Source organism: Salmo salar, chromosome ssa06, assembly GCF_905237065.1.
Source record: "Salmo salar chromosome ssa06, Ssal_v3.1, whole genome shotgun sequence".
Taxonomy (NCBI): Eukaryota; Metazoa; Chordata; class Actinopteri; order Salmoniformes; family Salmonidae; genus Salmo; species Salmo salar.
In genome coordinates this window covers 86,579,994-86,601,922 of record NC_059447.1, presented here as the reverse complement: position 1 = coordinate 86,601,922, position 21,929 = coordinate 86,579,994, and the positions used below count along the sequence as shown (strand labels likewise).

Here is a 21,929-nt window from a genome sequence, read left to right as displayed (position 1 = left end):
GAACCAGGTGTGATGGAAGACAAGACAAAACCAATGGAAAATGATTCATGGATCAGCGATGGCTAGAAGGTCGGTGACGTCGACCGCCGAACACAAGGAGAGGGAACAACTTCGGTGGAAGTCGTGACACACACTCTCACTTCAGCTCATAGTTTCACTCCATTTTCAGAGGAGAAAGCAGTCAGGGTTTAGTGTCATGTCTGATGCTGTTGGATGTGTCTAGATAATCCACTAGAAGACTGCTTCAGAACTGCAAAGAGACTCATACAACGAGACAGGTGCCCTAGGCTGTATCCCAAATAACACCCTATTCTTTATATAGTGCACTGATTTTAATTAAGGGATTACAATATGGTAGTTTCTATACATTCAAAAGAAGACAGCTCCTACCGACTGCTCCCTTGTAAAGGAAGATCTTCTTGCTTTAACAGTTGAATAATGTTTGACACTTCAACACACCTGCACAAGATGTTGTGTGTGTGTGTGTGTGTGTGTGTGTGTGTGTGTGTGTGTGTGTGTGTGTGTGTGTGTGTGTGTGTGTGTGTGTGTGTGTGTGTGTGTGTGTGTGCATCCCTTTTAAAGTTTTCCATAGTATTCAAATACCAATTCTACATGAAAATTCTTGTTGACTACTAGTAATAGAGGGAGGAGGGTTGTGGTATGTAGTTATTGTGTGTTTAAACAGTATGTGAACACAGTCTACAGGCAGCATACTAAGAAACATCACTCACAGCAGTGGAAGGGAAGATGTGGCTGAGATATAGAGAGAGATGAGGTGAGCAGCTTGGCATCAAAGCCAAAGGGGTGTAATGCTTTGAGGTGGGAAAGCAAAGGCAAAAGGCGCTACTGTCTCTGAATGTCACAGAGATTAAGATCAAGACATTACACTGACTGCATAACTCATGCAGAAGCAACAAACAGCATTCAAAAACAGAGATCATTAGCTAGGAGATAGTGAGATACAGAATGTGAGTATTAACTGCTGTAAATCTTAAATTGTATATTTACAAGACAGGCTAGACTAGTATGCTGCAAACAATGGTTTAGTCAATAGTATTTTAAGGACCAAAGGACTAGAATTTGAAGGATTTTTGCCAAATAGACTGAACCCCCCCCTTCTCTCAATTCAATTCAATTCAAGGGATTTTAATGGCATGGGAAACATGTGTTAACATTGGTCTTTATTGGCATGGGAAACATGTGTTAACATTGCCAAAGCAAGTGAGGTAGATAATATACAAAAGTGAAATAAACAATAAAAATGAACAGTAAACATTACACATACAGAAGTTTCAAAAGAATAAAGACATTACAAATGTCATATTATGTATATATACAGTGTTGTAACAATGCACAAATGGTTAAAGTACACAAGGGAAAATAAATAAGCATAAATATGGGTTGTATTTACAATAGTGTTTGTTCTTCACTGGTTGCCCTTTTCTTGTGTCAACAGGTCACAAATCTTGCTGCTGTGATGGCACACTGTGGTATTTCACCCAGTAGATATGGGAGTTTATCAAAATTGGGTTTGTTTTCGAATTCTTTGTGGATCTGTGTAATCTGAGGGAAATATGGGTCTCTAATATGGTCATACATTTGGCAGGAGGTTAGGAAGTGCAGCGCAGTTTCCACCTCATTTTGTGGGCAGTGTGCACATAGCCTGTCTTCTCTTGAGACCCATGTCTGCCTACGGCGGCCTTTCTCAATAGCAAGGCTATGCTCATTGAGTCTGTACATAGTCAAATCTTTCCTTAAGTTTGGGTCTGTCACAGTGGTCAGGTATTCTGCCACTGTTTACTCTCTGTTTAGGGCCAAATAGCATTCTAGTTTGCTCTGTTTTTTTGTTAATTCCTTCCAATGTGTCAAGTAATTATCTTTTTGTTTTCTCATGATTTGGTTGGGTCTAATTGTGCTGCTGTCCTGGGGCTCTGTGGGGTGTGTTTGTGTTTGTGAACAGAGCCCCAGGACCAGCTTACTTAGGGGACTCTTCTCCAGGTTCATCTGTCTGTAGGTGATGGCTTTGTTATGGAAGGTTTGGGAATCGCTTCCTTTAGGTGGTTGTAGAATTTAATGTCTCTTTTCTGGATTTTGATAATTAGTGGGTATCGGCCTAATTCTGCTCTGCATGCATTATTTGGTGTTCTACGTTGTACACGGAGGATGTTTTTGCAGAATTCTGCATACAGTCTCAATTTGGTCTTTGACCCATTTTGTGAATTCTTGGTTGGTTTGCTGACCCCAGACCTTACAACCATGAAGGGCAATGGGATCTAAAACTGATTTCAATTCTTTTTTTGCCAGATCCCAATTGGGATGTGAAATTGAATGTTCCTGTTGATGCCGTAGAAAGCCCTTTTTTGCCTTGTCTCTCAGAGATTTCACAGCTTTGTGGAAGTTACCTGTGGTGCTGATGTTTAGGCCAAGGAATGTATAGTTTTTGTGTGCTCTAGGGCAACGGTGTCTAGATGGAATTTGTGTTTGTGGTCCTGGCGATTAGACTTTTTTTGGAACACCATTATTTTGGTCTTACTGAAATTTACTGTCAGGGCCCAGGTCTGGCAGAATCTGTGGAGAATATCTAGGTGCTGCTGTAGGTCCTCCTTGGTTGGTGACAGAAGCAGCAGATCATCAGCAAACAGTAGACATTTGACTTCAGATTCTAGTAGGGTGAGGCTGGGTGCTGCAGACTTTTCTAGTGCCCTCGCCAATTCGTTGATATATATGTTGAAGAGGGTGTGGCTTAAGCTGCATCCCTGTCTCACCCCACGGCCCTGTGGGAAGAAATGCCTATTTTTTGCCTATTTTAACCGCACACTTGTTGTTTGTGTACATGGATTTTATAATGTCGTATGTTTTTCCTCCAACACCACTTTCCATCAATTTGTATAGCAGATCCTCATGCCAAATTGAGTCAAAAGCTTTTTTGAAATCAACAATGCATGAGAAGACTTTGCCTTTGTTTTGGTTTGTTTGTTTGTCAATTAGGGTGTGCAGGGTGAATACATGGTCTGTTGTACGGTAATTTGGTAAAAAGCCAATTTGACATTTGCTCAGTACATTGTTTTTACTGAGGAAATGTACGAGTCTGCTGTTAATGATAATGCAGAGGATTTTCCCAAGGTTGCTGTTGACGCATATCCCACGGTAGTTATTGGGGTCAAACTTGTCTCCACTTTTGTGGATTGGGGTGATCAGCCCTTGGTTCCAAATATTGGTGAAGATGCCAGAGCTAAGGATGATGTTAAAGAGTTTTAGTATAGCCATTGGAATTTGTTGTCTGTATATTTGATCATTTCATTGAGAATACCATCAACACCACATCTCTCTCTGTCGAAGGCTCCAGCCAGAGAAGAAGATACAAATGGAAGATACCATTGACACCGCCATGGGGGTGTTCTCTTATCAGTACCTGGCGTCCAATGACAGTTTACTGTTCAACATCACCCCAACCCACTCCCCCCCCCCTGCCACCCATAATAGACCAGATCATCAGCTTCACCACCATAGTGGTCCTCTTCATCACCATGGTTTCACTGGGCTGTACCATGGAGGTGTCCAAGATCAAGGTGATTCTCATGATGGTGTTCATATCTAGTTTCTGGTTGTTTCAGACTTTTGGGGGTTAATTTCATCTTCTTTCTTTGATGTTTTTTGTGATTAAAGCAGTTTTAAGGTTTATGAAATGTATACAAATGAAATATTATATTCATAACATTTAATATTGTTATTAATCTATTTCTATAGACCCACATCCTGAAACCTAAAGGAGTAGCCATCGCAGCGGTGGCCCAGTTCGGAGTAATGCCCCTCACTGCCTTTTCATTGGCTAAGGTTAGTATTTCTCATTGGCTAAGGTTAGTATTTCTCATTGGCTAAGGTTAGTATTTCTCATTGGCTAAGGTTAGTTTTTCTCATTGGCTAAGGTTTGTCACGTCCTGACCAGTGAAAAGGGTCATTTGCCATAGTAGAATGGTCAGGGCGTGGCAGGGGTGTTGTTTTGTGTGTTTTGGGGTTTGTTTGTTTCCAGGGGAATGTATTCTAGTTTTCATTTTCTATGTTTCGTTTTCCAGGTTTGGCCGAGTATGGTTTCCAATCAGAGGCAGGTGTCTTTCGTTGTCTGATTGGAAGCCATACTTAGGCAGCCTGTTTTCCTTTGGGTTTTGTGGGTGGTTGTTTTTCGTATAGTCGTTGTCCTTACGGAACTGTTGTTTGGCATTTGTTTATTTTGTTTAAGTGTTCTCTCATAATAAAAGGAAGATGAGCACTCAATACGCTGCGCCGTGGTCCAATCATTTCGACGCATGTGACAAGGTTAGTATTTCTCATTGGCTAAGGTTAGTTTTTCTCATTGGCTAAGGTTAGTTTTTCTCATTGGCTAAGGTTAGTTTTTCTCATTGGCTAAGGTTAGTTTTTCTCATTGGCTAAGGTTAGTTTTTCTCATTGGCTAAGGTTAGTTTTTCTCATTGGCTAAGGTTAGTATTTCTCATTGGCTCAGGCTGTAACGGGGTGAGTGACTGGTTGCCGGGAAGTCAGGCGCAGGAGAGCAGAGATGGGTGATAACAGGAGAACTTTAATATACACCCTGGCCCAAAGGCACAGGTGAGGCAGCACAAAGCACAACCACGGTAACATGAACTGGATTAAACAAAACAAACAAACCTAGGTATGAAACAAACTTAGCGCAAGCCAGCCTGTAGTGTAACACCCTACACAAGAACAGTTCCTCACACTGACATGGGGGAAACAGAGGGTAATATACATTTAGTCTGATGAGGGAATGTGAACCAGGTGTGCGGGAAAACAAGACAAAACAAATGGAAAATGAAAGGTGGAGCGGCAATGGCTAGAAGACCGGTGACATCGACCGCTGTACGCCGCCCGAACAAGGAGAGGGACCGACTTTGGCGGAAGATGTGACACAGGCTACTATTTCTCATTGACTCAGGTTAATATTTGTCATTGGCTCAGGTTAGTAGTTTCCATAGCTGTCTTGGCATTCTACAGTCTAGTTCCCAGGCCTTCAGGAATGTCCTGTCCTGTCCTGTGTCTTCAGGTGTTACAGCTGGGGCCGATGGAGGCTGTAGCAGTGCTGATCTGTGGATGCTGTCCAGGGGGAAACGTCTCCAATATACTGGCCCTGGCACTGAAGGGAGACGTGAACCTCAGGTAGACAACATTCTTAACTATTCTCATGAACCTCTATACACTTTGATCTATTCTCCTCCAAATTTCCCCATTATCACAGTGTGGCATTAACGTTCAGGTGAAAATCATCTTGTTTCTGACTGGGTCTCCACCCTAAAGACTGGTCTCATCAGTCACTGACTGTTCCCCAAATTTGACATATTCCTGGTAACTACAACTCATTTTACATACGCTACCATTCAAAGGTTTGGGGTCACTTAGAAATGTCCTTGTTTTTGAAAGAAAAGCAAAAAAATGTGTCCATTAAAATAACATCAAATTGATCAGAAATATAGTGTAGACATTGTTAATGTTGTAAATTACTATTGTAGCTGGAAACGGCAGATTTTTTATGGAATATCTACATAGGCGTACAGAGGCCTATTGTCAGCAACCATCACTCTTGTATTCCCATGGCACGTTGTGTTAGCTAATCCAAGTTTATAATTTTAAAAGGATAATTGATCATTTGAAAACCCTTGGTAATCACCCTGTTCTCAGAACTACATTCATGCCTTGGTAGTCACCCTGTTCTCTGATCTACATTCATGCCTTGGTAATTATCCTGTTCTCAGATCTACATTCATGCCTTGGTAATTATCCTGTTATTACAGCTTAATGAACTGGCTTACATCGACCTAGATCAAGGTCCCCCAATTGGCGGCCTATGGGCCGAATTTGGCTCATGGGTGGTTTTATGCATCCCCAGTATATATACTGTATATACAGTACCAGTCAAAAGTTTGGACACACCTACTCATTCAAGGGTTTTTCTTCATTGTAGAATAATAGTGAAGACATTTGAACTATAAAATAACACCCATGAAATCATGTAGTAACCAAAAAAGTGTTAAAGAAATCTAAAATATTTAATATTTGAGGTTCTTCGAAGTAGCCACCCTTTCCCTTGATGACAGCTTTGCACACTCTTGGCATCCTCTCAACCAGCTTCATGAGGAATGGTTTTCCAACCGTCTTGAAGGAGTTCCCACATATGTTGAGCACTTGTTGGCTGCTTTTCCTTCACTCTGCGGTCCAAGTCATCCCAAACCATCTCAAATGGGTTGAGTTTGGGTGATTGTGGAGGCCAGGTCATTGAATGCAGCACACCATCACTCTCCTTCTTGGTCAAATAGCCCTTACACAGCCTGGAGGTGTGTTGGATCATTGTTCTGTTGAAAAACAAATGACAGTCCCACTAAGTGCAAACCAGATGGGAAGGCATATCGCTGCAGAATGCTGTGGTAGCCATGCTGACAGTGTCACAAGCAAAGCACTCCCACACCATCACACCTCCTCCTCCTCCATGCTTCACGGTGGGAACCACACATGCAAAGATCATCCGTTCACCTACTCTGCATCTCACAAAGACACAGCAGTTGGAACCAAAAATTCACAAATTTGGACTTCTTCTTATTGGTGTCTTATTTTTTGTTCCGGCCTCCTGGCCATCCGCTTAAGAAAAAATAGTCTGTGGCTGAATCTAGTTGATGATCCCTGACCCAGATCATAAAACTATTATATGAATGAATTCCACCATCAGACACCCCATCCATCCCATGTTTTAGTTTGAACCGGCAGATCACTAACTCCTCTATTGGACACTACCAAGACCTCAACATAATTATCATAGATATTAATCAACGTCATCAGATACCGCGTCACACCTTTCACGCTACTTTTAACCACCTGGTCAGTCATTAACCCCTTCAGTTTTACAAAGTACCTGGAAACCTCCATTAGGACATGATGCCTAGAGATACAGAGGAGACATTCCTCCTCTAACTACCCCTGTAGGTATCATCTGAAAAAACACTCTGTCTCTGACTGTCTCAAGGACTTGCCTACTGTTAATTATTAATGATGCCAACTGCCAAATATTTTACTCACACTAGTCTCTTGTTTATGTGTGCAGAGATGACATATACACGAGCGCTGTCTGTCCAGGTTATAGGTCAAATAGATTCAGATTTCAGATATTTTTCTTACTGTATTTTTTGAAGCATAACATTATCCACAGAAAAAGACAAAGTAGATAACAGAACAACCGGAATGACAGTATAGACGGGTTGGTTGTTTAGCAACAAAACAGACGCTTGCAGAAGTATGGGACAAAACAAATGGGGTTGGCTTAGATTGCTGACTTTAGTTAGTCTCCAAATGTTTATTGAAAACATAACATTTGCACAATGAGTCTCAGAAAATACATTGTTACAGTTGTTGGTTAGCTAACTGTCACATCCTGACCAGTAAAGGGGTCCTTTTGGTATTGTAGTTTGGTCAGGACGTGGCAGGGGTGTGTTTGTTTTGTGTGTTTCGGGGTTTAGTTGTATGTTCTATATTTTCTATTTCTATGTTCCATTCTATGTTGTGTATTTCTTTGTGTTGGCCTGGTATGGCTCTCAATCAGGGACAGCTGTACATCGTTGTCGCTGATTGGGAGCCATACTTAGGTAGCCCTTTCTCCACCTGTCTTTTGTGGGAAGTTGATTTTTGCATTGCTGTATGTGTAGCCTGCAAAACTGTCTAGCTGTCGTTCGGGTTTTTGTTTAGTGTTCAATAAAAGTTAATGAGCACTCAACCCGCTGCGCCTTGGTCCATTCACTACAACGACCGTTACACTAACTAGCGAATGTACTACCATATTAGGATTAGAAATGCCATTATTCAAAACACCTCAAAACAAGACATGGTATCAAGATACAAGGAGCTGAAATGTCATTGTTGCTAGGTCTCTGGCCATCCAGAATCACAATACATGGACTTCTGCCCCTTTGAAACTTGCGCTTAGTTTTCCTGACATTGTCAGCTAACCCATCTATTGAGATGACTGGCCGCTTGGCATTGACCCAATAGAGAAATGTCAGAGTTGTGATTTCACGGTCACAGCTATGTGTTGTTCCATGTTCTGTCAATGTGTAACGATGAGCGTGGTTCTGATACCATAACAGCACGTTCGCCAGGTGAGGAAGAATGGAAATACACATATATGTAACTAAGCCTGCTGTTTATACACATGCCTATCTCTCTCTCTCTCTCCCTGCCGTCTCTCTCTCCCTGCCTCTTCTCTCTCTCTCTTTCTCTCTCCCTGCCTCCTCTCTCTCTCTCCCTCATTCACTCTCCCTCTCCCTATCTCTCCCTCTCCCTCTCCCCCTCCTCCCCTGCAAAAATCTCTGAAGCTGGAGACTCATATCTCCCTCACTAGCTTTAAGCACCAGCTGTCAGAGCAGCTCACAGATCACCGCACCTGTACATAGCCCATCTGTAAATAGCCCATCTATCTACCTACCTCATCCCCATACTGTATTTATTTATTTATCTTGCTCCTTTGCACCCCAGTATCTCTACTTGCATATTCATCTTCTGCACATCTACCATTGCAGTGTTTAATTGCTATATTGTAATTACTTCGTCACCATGGCCTATTTATTGTCTTAACTTACCTCATTTGCACTCACTGTATATAGAATTTTTGTTTTCTTTTGTTCTACTGTATTATTGACTGTATGTTTTGTTTATTCCATGTGTAACTCTGTGTTGTTGTATGTGTCAAATTACTATGCTTTATCTTGGCCAGGTCGCAGTTGCAAATGAGAACTTGTTCTCAACTAGCCTACGTGGTTAAATAAAGGTGAAATAAATACAAATAAAAATCTCCCCCCCCCTCTCTCTCTCTTTCTCCCTCTCTCTCCCCCTTTGCCTCCTCCTCTTTCTCTCCCTCTCTCCTTCCCTTTCTCTCTCTATCTCCCCCTCCCTCTCTCCATCCATCCATCCATCCCTCCCTCCCTCCTTCTCTCTCTCCCCCTTTGCCTCCTCCTCTCTCTCTCTCTCTCTCTCTCCCCCTCTCTCCTTCCCTTTCTCTCTCTATCTCCCCCTCCCTCTCTCCATCCATCCATCCATCCATCCCTCCCTCCCTCCTTCTCTCTCTCCCCCTTGCCTCCTCCTCTCTCTCTCTCTCTCTCTCTCTCCCCCTCTCTCCTTCCCTTTCTCTCTCTATCTCCCCCTCCCTCTCTCCATCCATCCATCCCTCCCTCTCTCTCTCCCTCCTTCTCTCTCTCCCCATCCATCCCTCCCTCTCTCTCTCCCTCCTTCTCTCTCTCCCTCCCTTCCCTCCCTCCCTCCCTCCCTCCCTCCCTCCCTCCCTCCCTCCTCCCTCCCTCCCTCCCTCCTCCCTCCCCCTTTGCTTCCTCCTCTCTCTCTCTCCCCCTCTTTCCTTCCCTTTCTCTCTCTCTCCCTCCCTCCCTCCCTCCCTCCCTCCCTCCCTCCCTCCCTCCCTCCCTCCCTCCCTCCCTCCCTCCCTCCCTCCCTCCCTCCCTCCCTCCCCCCTTTGCCTCCTCCTCTCTCTCTCTCCCCCTCTCTCCTTCCCTTTCTTTCTGTATCTCCCCCTCCCTCTCTCCATCCATCCATCCCTCCCTCTCTCTCTCTCCCTCTCATTCTTTCTACCCCCCTCACACTCTCTCTCTCCATCCATCCATCCCCCCTCCTTCCCTATCCTCCTTTCTATCCCCCCACTCTGTCTCTCGCTCCATCCCTTCTCTCTCTTTCTCCCTCTCTTCCTTCTCAGTATTGTGATGACTACCAGCTCTACATTCCTAGCCCTGGGTATGATGCCACTGCTCCTCTACCTGTACTGCCAGGGCTTCTCCAACCTGGAGAGTGCTGTTCCCTACGCTGGCATCACTCTGGCCCTGGTCATGACTCTGTTCCCCTGCGGCATCGGCATCCTCATCAACTACTACAGGCCGCAGTACTCCAAGACCATTACCAAGGTATGACCGATATAATGGTCAGCTTTTGGGTAGTCTCGCATTTCCATACCTCCAAAATCATGTCGTTGTCACACCTTCCTTGGAGGAGTTTTAGGGAAACTCCCTTCCCGTTTTAGGGAAGCCTGGTTAGCTTCGAGGCTAGCTTTTGAGTAATATCTTCTACTGGGGTACAGTTAGGTTTACAGTTAGATTTACAATCTTGTTGAAAAACACAAATCTGCTAAAGGGTCTCATTGTAAAAGTTCAAAACATTCAGAACATACAGATACAGGTTGTTTTAGACAGCCCAGGGTAAATGTATAATAATATACAGTACACGGCTGACTATCCTCCTGCTCTTCAGATTGGTCTGTCCCTCCTGTTGATATCCATGGTAGGGATCGGCCTATTGGCCAGCGTGACCAGAGGAAGAATGAATGTGATGCTGACCGTCCTGTCCCCTCAACTAATGGCAACTGCTGCCCTCATGCCTCTCATTGGCTACACTTTCGGATACGTCCTTTTATACCTGTTCAGACTCAACGGATCGTAAGTCATGGTGATGCGGATGATGTTGAGGATGATATTGAAGGTAAAATATGATATTAAGATTAGGATGAGGATTACAATGATGGTGAAGATCAAGATTAGAATTATGTTGATAGATTGCATGTGAAGTTTTTCTATAGTAAAAAAAACTACGTATCTTCATATTCCTCTAGTAAAAGTATATTCCAGCTCAGTACATTTCTAATGCTAAATGCTTGGAGGAAAGAAACTCATATACTTCAGTTAGAATTCAATGTCAATCAATTATTCCTTATTTGGACATCCTTCCTTCTTTCCTCAGGGGGCAGAGGACCATCGCCATGGAGACGGGATGTCAGAACATCCAGCTGTGTTCCGCCATTTTGAAGGTGGCGTTCCCTCCCGATGTGATTGGTCCGCTCTACCTCTTCCCTATAGTCTACATAGTGTTCCAGGTGGGAGAGGCCTTACTGCTCATCGTTCTATTCTGGGTTCACCAGTTCTTTAAAACACCAAAGAAAGGTAGGCTTGACTGACCCTTGTCCTTGAATGATATACAGTTACAAAAAGCATCTAGTCTGAGACCTGGACATCAGGTCCCTTGTGATGACAAAACTGGTGTAATCATAAAGTGTCTCAGAGAAGGAGTACTGATCTAAGATCAGGTATCCCCTGTCTTATTCTTTATTTTGTTAAAAGGCAAAACTGATCCTAGACCAGCACTCTTACTCTGAGATGTTTTATGAATATGGGCCGTCTCCTAGTTCAGGTGAAAAACGACATTAGTTATGTCAGTTCAATCTTAGCTGTCCAAGTTGCTGTCATTTAGTCAGGCGATAGCCTCTCTCCTCCCCAGTGGTGGGAAAAGTACCCAATTGTCATACTTGAATAAAATTATAGATACCTTAATAGAAAGTTACTCAAGTAAAAGTAACCCAGTAAAATACTACTTGAGTAAAAGTCTAAAAGTATTTGGTTTTAAATATACGTATTTATCAAAAGTAAATGTAACTGCTAAAATATACTTAAATATTCAAAAGTAAAATAATTTCAAATTCCTTCTTTTAAGCAAAGCAGATGGCACCATTGTCTTGTTTTTAAAATGCATGGATAGTCAGGGGTGCACTCCCACACTCAGACATCATTTCCAAAAGATGCATTTGTGTTTAGTGAGTCCACCAGATCAGAGGCAGGGGATGACCTCTGTTTAGTGAGTCCACCAGATCAGAGGCAGTAGGGATGACCACGTGTTCTCTTTTTTTAACATTTTTATTTTACCCCTTTTTTCTCCCCAATTTCGTGGTATCTAATTGGTAATAGTTACAGTCTTGTCTCATCGCTGCAACTCCCGTACGGACTCGGAAGAGGCAAAGGTCGAGAGCCATGCGTCCTCCGAAACACAACCCAACCAAGCCGCACTGCTTCTTGACACAATGCCCATCCAACCCAGAAGCCAGTCGGGAGGAAACACCGTACACCTGGCGACCTGGTCAGCGTGCACTGCGTCCGGCCCACCACAGGAGTCGCTAGTGCGCGATGAGACAAGGTTATCCCTGCCAGCCAAACCCTCCCTAACCCGGATGACACTGGGCCAATTGTGCGCCGCCCCATGCCCCATGAGCCTGGGATCGAACCCAGAATCTCTGGTGGCACAGCGCCACCCGGGAGGCCTGACCACGTATTCTCTTAATAAATGTGTGAATTGGACCATTTTCCTGTCCTGCTAATCATTCAAAATGTAACGAGTAATTTTGGGTGTCAGGGAAAATGTATGGAGTAGAAAGTACATTATTTTATTTAGGAATGTAGTGAAGTAAAAGTTGTGCAAAATATAAATACTATAGCACAGATACCGCAAAAAACTACTTAAGTAGTACTTCAAAGTATTTTTACCTTAGTACTTCACACCACTGCTCCACCCTAACTCTAAGTGTCCTCCTTTCTCTCTCTCTCTCCCACAGAGAAGCAGGTGTACGAGGCAGTGGAGGTAGAGGAAGCCAGTCAGCCCAGCGATGTGGCCGTTTGATCAGACAAAATTCAGAGCAAACGTCGACACTACACATCCAAGTATAAGTGATCAAATGATGAAAGACAAGCATTGTAATTTTGAATTCCGTAAAGTGAGTGTGGAAGAGGTGAACAAATTATTGTTGTCTATCAACAATGACAATCCACCGGGGTCTGACAACTTGGATTGAAAGTTACTGAGGATAATAGCAGACGATATTGCCACTCCTATTTGCCACATCTTCAATTTAAGCCAACTAGCGAGTAAAAAAAAAGTAATTCCGCTACCTAAGAATAGTAAAGCCCCCTTTACTGGCTCAAATAGCCGACCAATCAGCCTGTTACCAACCCTTTGTAAACCTTTGGCCAGATACAATGTTATTTTACAGTAAACAAATTGACAAGACTTTCAGCACGCCTATAGGGAAGGACACTCAACAAGCACAGCACTTACACAAATGACTGATGATTGGCTGAGAGAAATTGATGATAAAACGATTGTAGGAGCTGTTTTGTTACACTTCAGTGCGGCTTTTGACATTATCGATCAGTCTGCTACTGGAAAAACTTGTGTTATGGCTTTACACCCTCTGCAAGAATGTGGATAAAGACTTACCTGTCTAACAGAACACAGAGGGTGTTCTTCAATGGAAGTTTCTCCAACATAATCCAGGTAAAATCAGGAATTCCCCAGGGCAGCTGTCTAGGCCCCTTACTTTTTAAAATCTTTACTAACAACATGCCACTAGTTTTGAGTAAAGCCAGTGTGTTTATGTATGCAAATAACTCAACACTATACACATCAGCTACTACAGTAACTGAAATGACTAACAATTAATAAAGAGCTGCAGTTAGTTTTGGAATGGGTGGCAAGGAATAAGTCCTAGATATTACCTTAACTAAAAGCATTCATCACTACTTGTTTTTGTAAGTGTTGACAAGTTGAATGCACTGAGCAGTCTTCAAAAATGAGATCCAAGGTAGTATTCATATAATTAAAATGCCTTTATTTGAATTGCATGTTCAGTGGAAACAAAGATTAAAAACTTAACACAATTTGGCTGCATGGATATGCATTATCCTCTTTTGAACAGCTTTTCCCAATCAACCCTGATTTGAAGAGGGAGTGGTTACAGAAATTCATTGGACAACACCTAGTAAGTAACACTATACACATTAAAAGGTGAAAGACTGTAGATATGGTATCAGAATGAAAGTCAAGGCTAGAAGTTGTCTGTTTAAACTACTAGCACACAGCTCTGACACCCATACATACCCCACAAGACATGCCACCAGAGGTCTCTTCACAGTCCCCAAGTCCAGAACAGACTATGGGAGGTGCACAGTACGACAGAGCCATGACTACATGGAACTCTATTCCACATCAAGTAACTGATGCAAGCAGTAGAATCAGATTTAACACAGATAAAAAACACCTTATGGAACAGCGGGGACTGAAGCAACACACAAAGGTACAGACACATGCATATGCACACAAACATTGTAATATTGTTGTATGGTGGTATTATACACCAGATATGTACAATGCAGAATGTAACTATGATGTACTGTTTTATCATGTAAGTGCCTTCATGTTTTTGTACCCCAGGCAGAGTAGCTGCTGCATCGGCATGAACTAACAGGGATCCCTAATAGTCACAGAACGTTACAGCATTCACGCTCTGAATGATCAGTATTTCTCTCTGAGCATCCAGAAACAATCACATCAGTCTGATTATTTACCATGAACTATTAAGATATGTACCGTCGACTTGAAAACACTCAGTAACTGCATTTACAATCCGAGTCTGCATTGACGGTGAGGCACGGCCGCTGCCATTTTGAAAAGGTGGAGTGATTGCGACAATTGACTACTGTATGATGAATTTCTGGAATTAAATTGGTAATTAAACCTACGTACTGTCTGTACTACATGTGTATTTATGATCAAGGCAAGCTAGTGCAGTATGTCAGTGTGTACAAGCTATAGAAAACATTGTAATAAGTGACGTTTTAATACTGAACGTTAAAAAAAAAGAGAATCTAGATCCATTACTAAGGACATCTTACAAACAGTGGCACAACTCTTTGTGGAAGTTTAACTTTATTCTCAAGTTCTGACATACAAAATGTCTCGGACGCTTTATTTAAAACTGTTTTCATTTGTTGTTTGCTGTTTCTTGTTCTTTTTCAATTAAGTACAAATACAACCCTCATATTGAACACGGAGAAAAAAAAAAAAACTGAATTTAACATTAAAAATAGTCATTTTCCAAACTATTCTCTAGGTTGTGTCGACGCTTCATTACAATACATTGTGAAAGGAAACGTGTATAATGCTTTATAGAAACAAAGAGTACAGATACAGACAACCACTCCATTTAAACATTCAATACAAATGGGTTAATGGCGGTGTGCATCTAACCCTAACCAACTGTTTAAACGTTCAATACAAAACGGGTTAAATAATAACACAGCCTGCCACAATGTTTTCACCAGGCGTCTTAACTGAGGATAAAACACCTTTACTGCCACCACAAAACAAAATCACAATCTGATAACCCCCCAAAAAAGAAAAATGGCGTTCAATAAAATAGTCACAGCATAAAACTAATCAAATCCCAAGGTTACTTTACACAAACCCTACACTGAGATCAGAATGGCTAAGGTTTTGGGTCGAACCATTCACATTCATAACCATCATGGAACGGGACTTGTATTCTCAACAGCTCATGATATCAGAGCTGACAACCAAAAGTCGGTAGAGGGGGAGTCACCACACGAGCGTTGAATGATAAAAAAATAATGTAATACCTTACCAAGAATTACATCCATTATTACAAATAAAAATACTAACCAAAACAAAACCCCAGAAGGTTTTAGACTTGATGCTCAAATTGAAAACGAAGCCCTCATTGTGTTCACAGCGAGAGCCATGCTTTTATTGAGAACACCCACCATACAAGAGTAGGTCAAAGGTCAGCTATGTCAGAAGAGAAGAGCGGGTTGGAGGGAGGAAAATGAGGGAAAATAGAGGGACCCCAGGCAAGAACCGCTGGGTAAAACAGTTCCTGCCCCGTTGTCTTACTATAACAGTGGGGTTAGTGTGTGTGTTCACATTTGTCTGAATGTGAGTATTTATGTACTAGGTGTGTGTTCATTTAAAAATGTGTATACTCCTGCGTTAGGTGTTCTCAATACTCAGTGGCGGCTGTCCGTAGACGGAGAGCGAGAGCCACGAGACCTGGAAGGAGACCTGGAAGGTGCACGCTGTGCAGGGGGAGGGGAGTGGGGGGAGGCAGACTTGCTGGGCTTGGAGGGTCGTTTAGAGGAGGAGGAAGAGGTCTCTTTGGCCCTGGGGGGTGGGGAGCCGGGAGCGGCACCACGGGGGGCTGGGGAGCCGCTGTGGGAACGAGAATGAGAGCGGTTGTAGTCCCTCTTGGGGGAGCGGGATTTGGGGGAGTGGGACCTGGAACGACGGGGGGTCCTGGAGCGGGACGGGGAACGATTACGAGAACGGGAGCGGGAACGAGAAGAGCTCTCAGAGCGGGAACGACTCCTTGAACCCCTGGAGAAGGGGAAAGAGAAAAAGGTGAAACCAACCGTCTCATCACTTTACTGATAATGCATCCTGCCGTCCTCAGTTCCTTAGAGTAAACACTAGTAGAAACATCTAGAAGGGCTAATTCTCCAGACCACTCACCTCTTCTTTGCTGCCTCAATCAGCTTGATCTTCCTTCCATTGATCTCCTTGCCAGACAGCTTCTCAAGGGCGTTTTTCAGATCACTGTAAGAAGCGAACTCAACCACTCTGAAGACCGACAAAACAAAAGGTCAGCAGAATACAACTGACATGGTGGGTTGAATGTAAAACGTTTAAGGAGTATGTTGATGGTGGCATGTTTATACGTATATGTAGAAAGAACAGTATTTTATTATTCTTACCCTTCGTTGAGCTTGGGGCGGTGGGCGTCTGCAAACGTGACTTCCCCAGCCTGTCTCATGAAATCCTTCAGGTCCTACACAACAACAGGCTAAGTTAGGACCGGAACAGGACAACAGTCATCATAATGTATCATATTCACCAACGAGAGAAAAAGGTTAGATATCATAGGAGGAACTACAGAGACTAACAGAGACGACGAGAGGGGTCCAAGAACCTCAGAGATCAGAGCAGAATTACTGGCTGCCTTGTCTGGCAACAAAGTCACTGTGTTAAAGTAGTTGTTCCAATTACCAGTTAGGTGTCTGTGTGCATGTTGATGTATGGGACAAGCCAAATGGACAGAAACTGTTTGGAAATGTCACACACTTCCTTAAGAAACTCCTTTGCAGCAAGGCGAAAAGAGCTTGGCAAAAGGAAATGTGAATAAAACCTTCCCGGAAGTACATAGAAATGTACTCTCTAAATTGGGTCTGTAAAATGGAGGAAGCTAAAAAGACAAAAGATGTCAGGTTGATCTAAAAATATCATCTTTGCATTAAAATATATATTCTTGGACCCCACTCACTTTAAACAACTACATAGAACAGTCCATATAGAACATACTGAATGAGCAGTTGAGGAGCTGTGTTGAGCAGCATATTGAATAAGGTTGTCTCTTGCTAGCTAGGAGCCGAGGGCACAGGGCTCTCTGCCCCCTAACGCCTGGGACGGGTACCCTGTCTAGGGCTCGGCACCCCCCCCTCAGTCTCAGTACAGAGGAAGAGAGGAAACCAATACCTGAGACCCCCCTTGGAGCGGGCCGCAGCAGGCTCTCCTAGTCCACCATACCATAACCACCTTGATCGCACCTCGTGATCCAACCTTGACCTCTCGTGACCTCGCTCAGCAGATTTTATCCACCTCTGGGCACCTCTCACGATGTGCGGACGGAATCACAGCACACGGGGGGAGGGGGGGGTAATGGGGGGGGGGGTATGGATCGATTGAAGCCTCTCAAATTTACGAACCACCATGGATCAGACCAACACGCCAGCCACCATCATCATCAACACCATCATCGACTCTCTTTCCTCTCCTCTCTTTCTGCCCATCTGCCTCTCTGTTTGCGATTTCTCCCTCTCTGTCAGCACAGCGCTCCCGCCGTTGAACCCCCCCACCACCGGGGGGGGGGCAGCGAGAGCGAGCGAAGTGGTCGCCGGCCACGCCAGTGCTTCTAGAGCAGAGTGGGTAGTGGGACCCGGGGGGGTGGGACCTCACCCCCAACCAAGCGAGGGAGCACTCATACGACCAGCAGGAGGATACCAACTAGGAGTAGGCCGACTGGCACACTGGCTGGCACGACATGGCTCAACCCAGAGAGAGGGACCCTGATTGGGTTAACTCCACCATAAGAAGCGCTCTCGTCCATACGACACAACAGTCAGGCTGGCAAATAAAGGGGTGAAGAATTGGTTAAAATAAATAAAAATACAGACAAATTAGTTTGTTTTTCCTCTCTTTTGTATCTAATCAAACTGTACTCTTTAGATGCAGCAAATATCTATGGCTGGTTATTTTCACTGGAAGCTCTCAGGAGAGAGCTGGATTGGCTATGTATTGAGAGCCCTTTATAATTCAATAATTTGTAAGAAGAAATGAGACCAACAACACATTTGGTTAGTGCTGCTGATTTTCATATGCATGTGCTCTCAACCCATTAAATATTACTACATTCGCTCCAATACATGTAGGAAAAAAAACATGACTGAATTTCTTTACCTGGAGTGAACCAGGCAGTTGCCTTGAGATCATTACTAGTGAAGATAAGGTATAAAGCTGAGCATTGTCACTGTCTCCCTCTGATTACTCAGCACCTGGTGTTGTTAATAACAGGCAGGTACGGTAGATGAGCAGACACGCCCAGGTAAGGAACTCACCTGCCAGCTGACGCGAGATGACAGGTTCTCCACGATGAGACGGTTCTCCGTACGCATCGGTGGGGGGTTCCTACTGTGGTGGGAGAGAGAGAAAAGTATGAAAACCTTGCAGATAATCCAGAACCGTGGTTCCATAACAGTGGGCTAAAACCCATTGGTGAGTCATCCACAGCTAGTTCCTTCCTTCTAGCTGAAACTTGGATTTGATCCTGACTAGTAGCCTATTACCTTTTGCTGTAGTGGGAGAGAGAGAACACGAGCACCTCAAAGTGCTGATCTAGAATCAGTTCCCCCCTTTGTCCATTCATTATAGTTTAACATCCTTAACAGACCCTAGATCGACACGCCGATTCAGATTTTATATGTATACAGACCCATGATTCTGACTCGAAATAACAGAGCTATCAAATAGTTCAACTGGGATTAGAATCAATGACATAAAGAACAGCGTTTCCCCTCCTAGATAAGGTTGGATTTATATCCATTGCACATTTCCCGAAAGGTGCCTTGTATAGACAGAATGTTGAATAAACTGTCATTTCAACTTACGCTGACGGCTGTCCACTTGGTTGGTTGGTCCTTATGGAAATTTGAGACAAAATATCCACAGGAAAGTATTATTAAAACATACTTATTTTTTTTTTAAATGCTGGTACTGCCGTCGATATTTCTATCACCTGGCATATGCATGCACCGTATGTATGCATTTACATTGTGTATGCGTGCCTCAGGGGATGAACAAACAAACCATGAAAGCCAAACACAGAAAGCAGAGTTTTGAAGTTGGTTTAATAATATTTTTTTCCTTGGGGATATTTTGTCTAAAATTTCCACTTGTAAAAGGGACTGTACAGTCTTCTGGAATCTATTTGTTTAGCGACTAGTGTGGAAAGTCCACACTGGGAATTGTAAGAGAGGCTAGCTGATAATATTTAAGTCCATGTACCTCCGACTATCCTGGGAGCCACGGCCATAGCGATCTGGGAAGCGGCCTCCTCCTCCTCCTCCACCTCCTCCTCTGTCACCACCACGTCCCCGCCCACCACGCAGGCGCACACGAGCATGCTCAATTGTCACCCTAGAGAGAGAGAGAGAGAGAATGAGGCCTTAAGACACATAACAGGTTATGGAAGGCTGTTATAATAACCCAGGCCTATTTATTGATATGTGAGCCAACGTGGTGATGTGTAAATGTCCATCATGAACAGAGATGCTGCTTTACCTCTCATTGCAGAGCTCCTTGCCGTCCAACTCATAAACTGCATCCTCAGCATCCCTAGGATCATCAAACTCCTGGAGAACAGATTATAACATTCAGACTATCTATTCTAGACCTCTCTAAAAGGTTTTCTAAACCATGTAGCTAGTAAGTGGAGTTGGTAATTGAGGGTACAGCTATGTGCGTCATTGTGTGTATACTGACCCCCGAAAACTAAAGCCTGTATGCACGTCCACACTGCACTTAGCCAAGACCTAACTGCCTCCTTAGCCTAGGGCTATGAACAATGGAGTGTTAAACACATTGTGTAGGTGTGTGTACTGACCACAAAACCAAAGCCCCTCTTCAGGTCGATGTCTCGGATGCGGCCGTATCCTTTGAAGAATCTCTCCACGTCCTTCTCTCTGGCGGACGGGTTCAACCGGCCGACGAATATGCGGCAGCCACTCATTCTGGCTGTAGGATGTCTATCCGAAAGAAAAACACCGAATAAAATGTAAAAAAATCCCTAAGATGACACATTTTGAAACTAAAAACCACTATGTGTTAGGAATGTTGTTAGAACTCTTGTTACCTCAGGACACCATAAATATTTTCTGCGTAGTTAACGTTACACCCACATCATTAGCAATGTTAGATAACTAGAATTCTATAGTACACAAATTGGAGTATTTAAATAAAAAAGGTATACACGTTTTTAGATAAATAAACAAATAAAACGTTATAAGCCGCGTAGTCCTGTATAGTCATCCCGGAGAGGTTTCGAAACCGAACGTTTATCGTGACCTTAAACGTTAGCTGCGACACAGTCATTGTGCATTTTTTTTTAGGCCTGTGATTGCGTTTGCAAACGCAAGATAAACAAAGCTAACGCTAACTAGCTTGTTTACAACATCGTTTCCGACTGGCAATACTAGTGCAATAATGCATTAACATTAGTTACGTCCATTTAAATTGTACAAACGTTAATGTTAATATACCTTTGTTGGTTTTTTTTTTTTCCTTCGGAGGGATTGTCTTGCTGCTTACTGCCTCTTCAAAACAGCGAGAAGGACACAAAATGGAGTCCGTATTCTCTCGGCTTTTCAATGACACGTTGCAGTACTATCTAGCAGCCACTAGATGTCACCCAGTCACAAGGTTCACAATCTACATAAAACCATGGTCGTCACAGTACAGGGTGAAAATGGCATGGCTCTTTACTGTTCGTAAGATACGCAACTAGCTAGTTAGTATCATGATAATATACACTGCTCAAAAAAATAAAGGGAACACTTAAACAACAGGATGAAACTCAAAGTCAATCACACTTCTGTGAAATCAAACTGTCCACTTAGGAAGCAACACTGATTGACAATACATTTCACATGCTGTTGTGCAAATGGGATAGACAATAGGTGGAAATTATAGGCAATTAGCAAGACACCCCCAATAAAGGAGTGGTTCTGCAGGTGGTAACCACAGACCACTTCTCAGTTCCTATGCTTCCTAGCTGATGTTTTGGTCACTTTTGAATGCTGGCGGTGCTTTCACTCTAGTGGTAGCATGAGACGGAGTCTACAACCCACACAAGTGGCTCAGGTAGTGCAGCTCATCCAGGATGGCACATCAATGCGAGCTGTGGCAAGAAGGTTTGCTGTGTCTGTCAGCGTAGTGTCCAGAGCATGGAGGCGCTACCAGGAGACAGGCCAGTGCATCAGGAGATGTGGAGGAGGCCGTAGGAGGGCAACAACCCAGCAGCAGGACCGCTACCTCCGCCTTTGTGCAAGGAGGAGCAGGAGAAGCACTGCCAGAGCCCTGCAAAATGACCTCCAGCAGGCCACAAATGTGCATGTGTCTGCTCAAACAGTCAGAAACAGACTCCATGAGGGTGGTATGAGGGCCCGACGTCCACAGGTGGGGGTTGTGCTTACAGCCCAACACCGTGCAGGACGTTTGGCATTTGCCAGAGAACACCAAGATTGGCAAATTCGCTACTGGTGCCCTGTGCTCTTCACAGATGAAAGCAGGTTCACACTGAGCACATGTGACAGACGTGACAGTCTGGAGACGCCGTGGAGAACGTTCTGCTGCCTGCAACATCCTCCAGCATGACCGGTTTGGCGGTGGGTCAGTCATGGTGTGGGGTGGCATTTCTTTGGGGGGCCGCACAGCCCTCCATGTGCTCGCCAGAGGTAGCCTGACTGCCATTAGGTACCGAGATGAGATCCTCAGACCCCTTGTGAGACCATATGCTGGTGCGGTTGGCCCTGGGTTCCTCCTAATGCAAGACAATGCTAGACCTCATGTGGCTGGAGTGTGTCAGCAGTTCCTGCAAGAGGAAGGCATTGATGCTATGGACTGGCCCGCCTGTTCCCCAGACCTGAATCCAATTGAGC

General features: G+C 43.8%; 2 protein-coding genes across 3 annotated transcripts; one reads left to right on the top strand and one right to left on the bottom strand.

The window, feature by feature from the left end:
- Window positions 1-3,357: 3,357 nt before the first annotated feature.
- Window positions 3,358-11,329, top strand: slc10a1 (solute carrier family 10 member 1). The gene is made up of 6 exons (XM_014205990.2): window positions 3,358-3,569; window positions 3,748-3,834; window positions 5,057-5,169; window positions 9,752-9,956; window positions 10,300-10,484; window positions 10,786-11,329. Exons 1-6 carry the CDS (start codon window positions 3,423-3,425, stop codon window positions 10,997-10,999), a joined length of 951 nt encoding a protein of 316 aa, XP_014061465.2. The 5' UTR covers window positions 3,358-3,422; the 3' UTR covers window positions 11,000-11,329.
- Window positions 11,330-13,460: 2,131 nt separating this feature from the next.
- LOC106608158 (serine/arginine-rich splicing factor 5) lies at window positions 13,461-20,676 on the bottom strand. Of its 2 annotated transcripts, XM_014205928.2 has the most exons (9): window positions 20,532-20,676; window positions 19,877-20,018; window positions 19,555-19,625; window positions 19,279-19,410; window positions 18,882-18,911; window positions 18,333-18,405; window positions 16,416-16,489; window positions 16,174-16,281; window positions 13,461-16,038 (listed from the first exon to the last, which is right to left on the bottom strand). In XM_014205928.2, exons 2-9 carry the CDS (start codon window positions 20,000-20,002, stop codon window positions 15,672-15,674), a joined length of 981 nt encoding a protein of 326 aa, XP_014061403.1. In that variant the 5' UTR covers window positions 20,003-20,018; window positions 20,532-20,676; the 3' UTR covers window positions 13,461-15,671. The 2 variants fall into 2 exon arrangements, with proteins under 2 accessions (XP_014061403.1, XP_014061404.1); XM_014205929.2 differs by lacking the exon at window positions 18,882-18,911 and having other exon boundaries at window positions 20,532-20,675.
- Between the last annotated feature and the right edge of the window lie 1,253 nt (window positions 20,677-21,929).

Bases quoted from the DNA above. Each gene is read 5' to 3' on its own strand.
- slc10a1 (XM_014205990.2), top strand. From the start codon at position 3,423: ATGACAGTTTACTGTTCAACATCACCCCAACCCACTCCCCCCCCCCTG. The intron at 5,170-9,751 runs GTAGACAACATT...CTTCCTTCTCAG, and splicing joins AAGGGAGACGTGAACCTCAG to TATTGTGATGACTACCAGCT. The intron at 10,485-10,785 runs GTAAGTCATGGT...TTCTTTCCTCAG, and splicing joins CTGTTCAGACTCAACGGATC to GGGGCAGAGGACCATCGCCA.
- LOC106608158 (XM_014205928.2), bottom strand. From the start codon at position 20,002: ATGAGTGGCTGCCGCATATTCGTCGGCCGGTTGAACCCGTCCGCCAGA. The intron at 19,411-19,554 runs GTAAAGCAGCAT...CTCTCTCTCTAG, and splicing joins AAGGAGCTCTGCAATGAGAG to GGTGACAATTGAGCATGCTC. The intron at 18,406-18,881 runs GTAAGTTGAAAT...CTCCCACCACAG, and splicing joins CCAAGTGGACAGCCGTCAGC to TAGGAACCCCCCACCGATGC.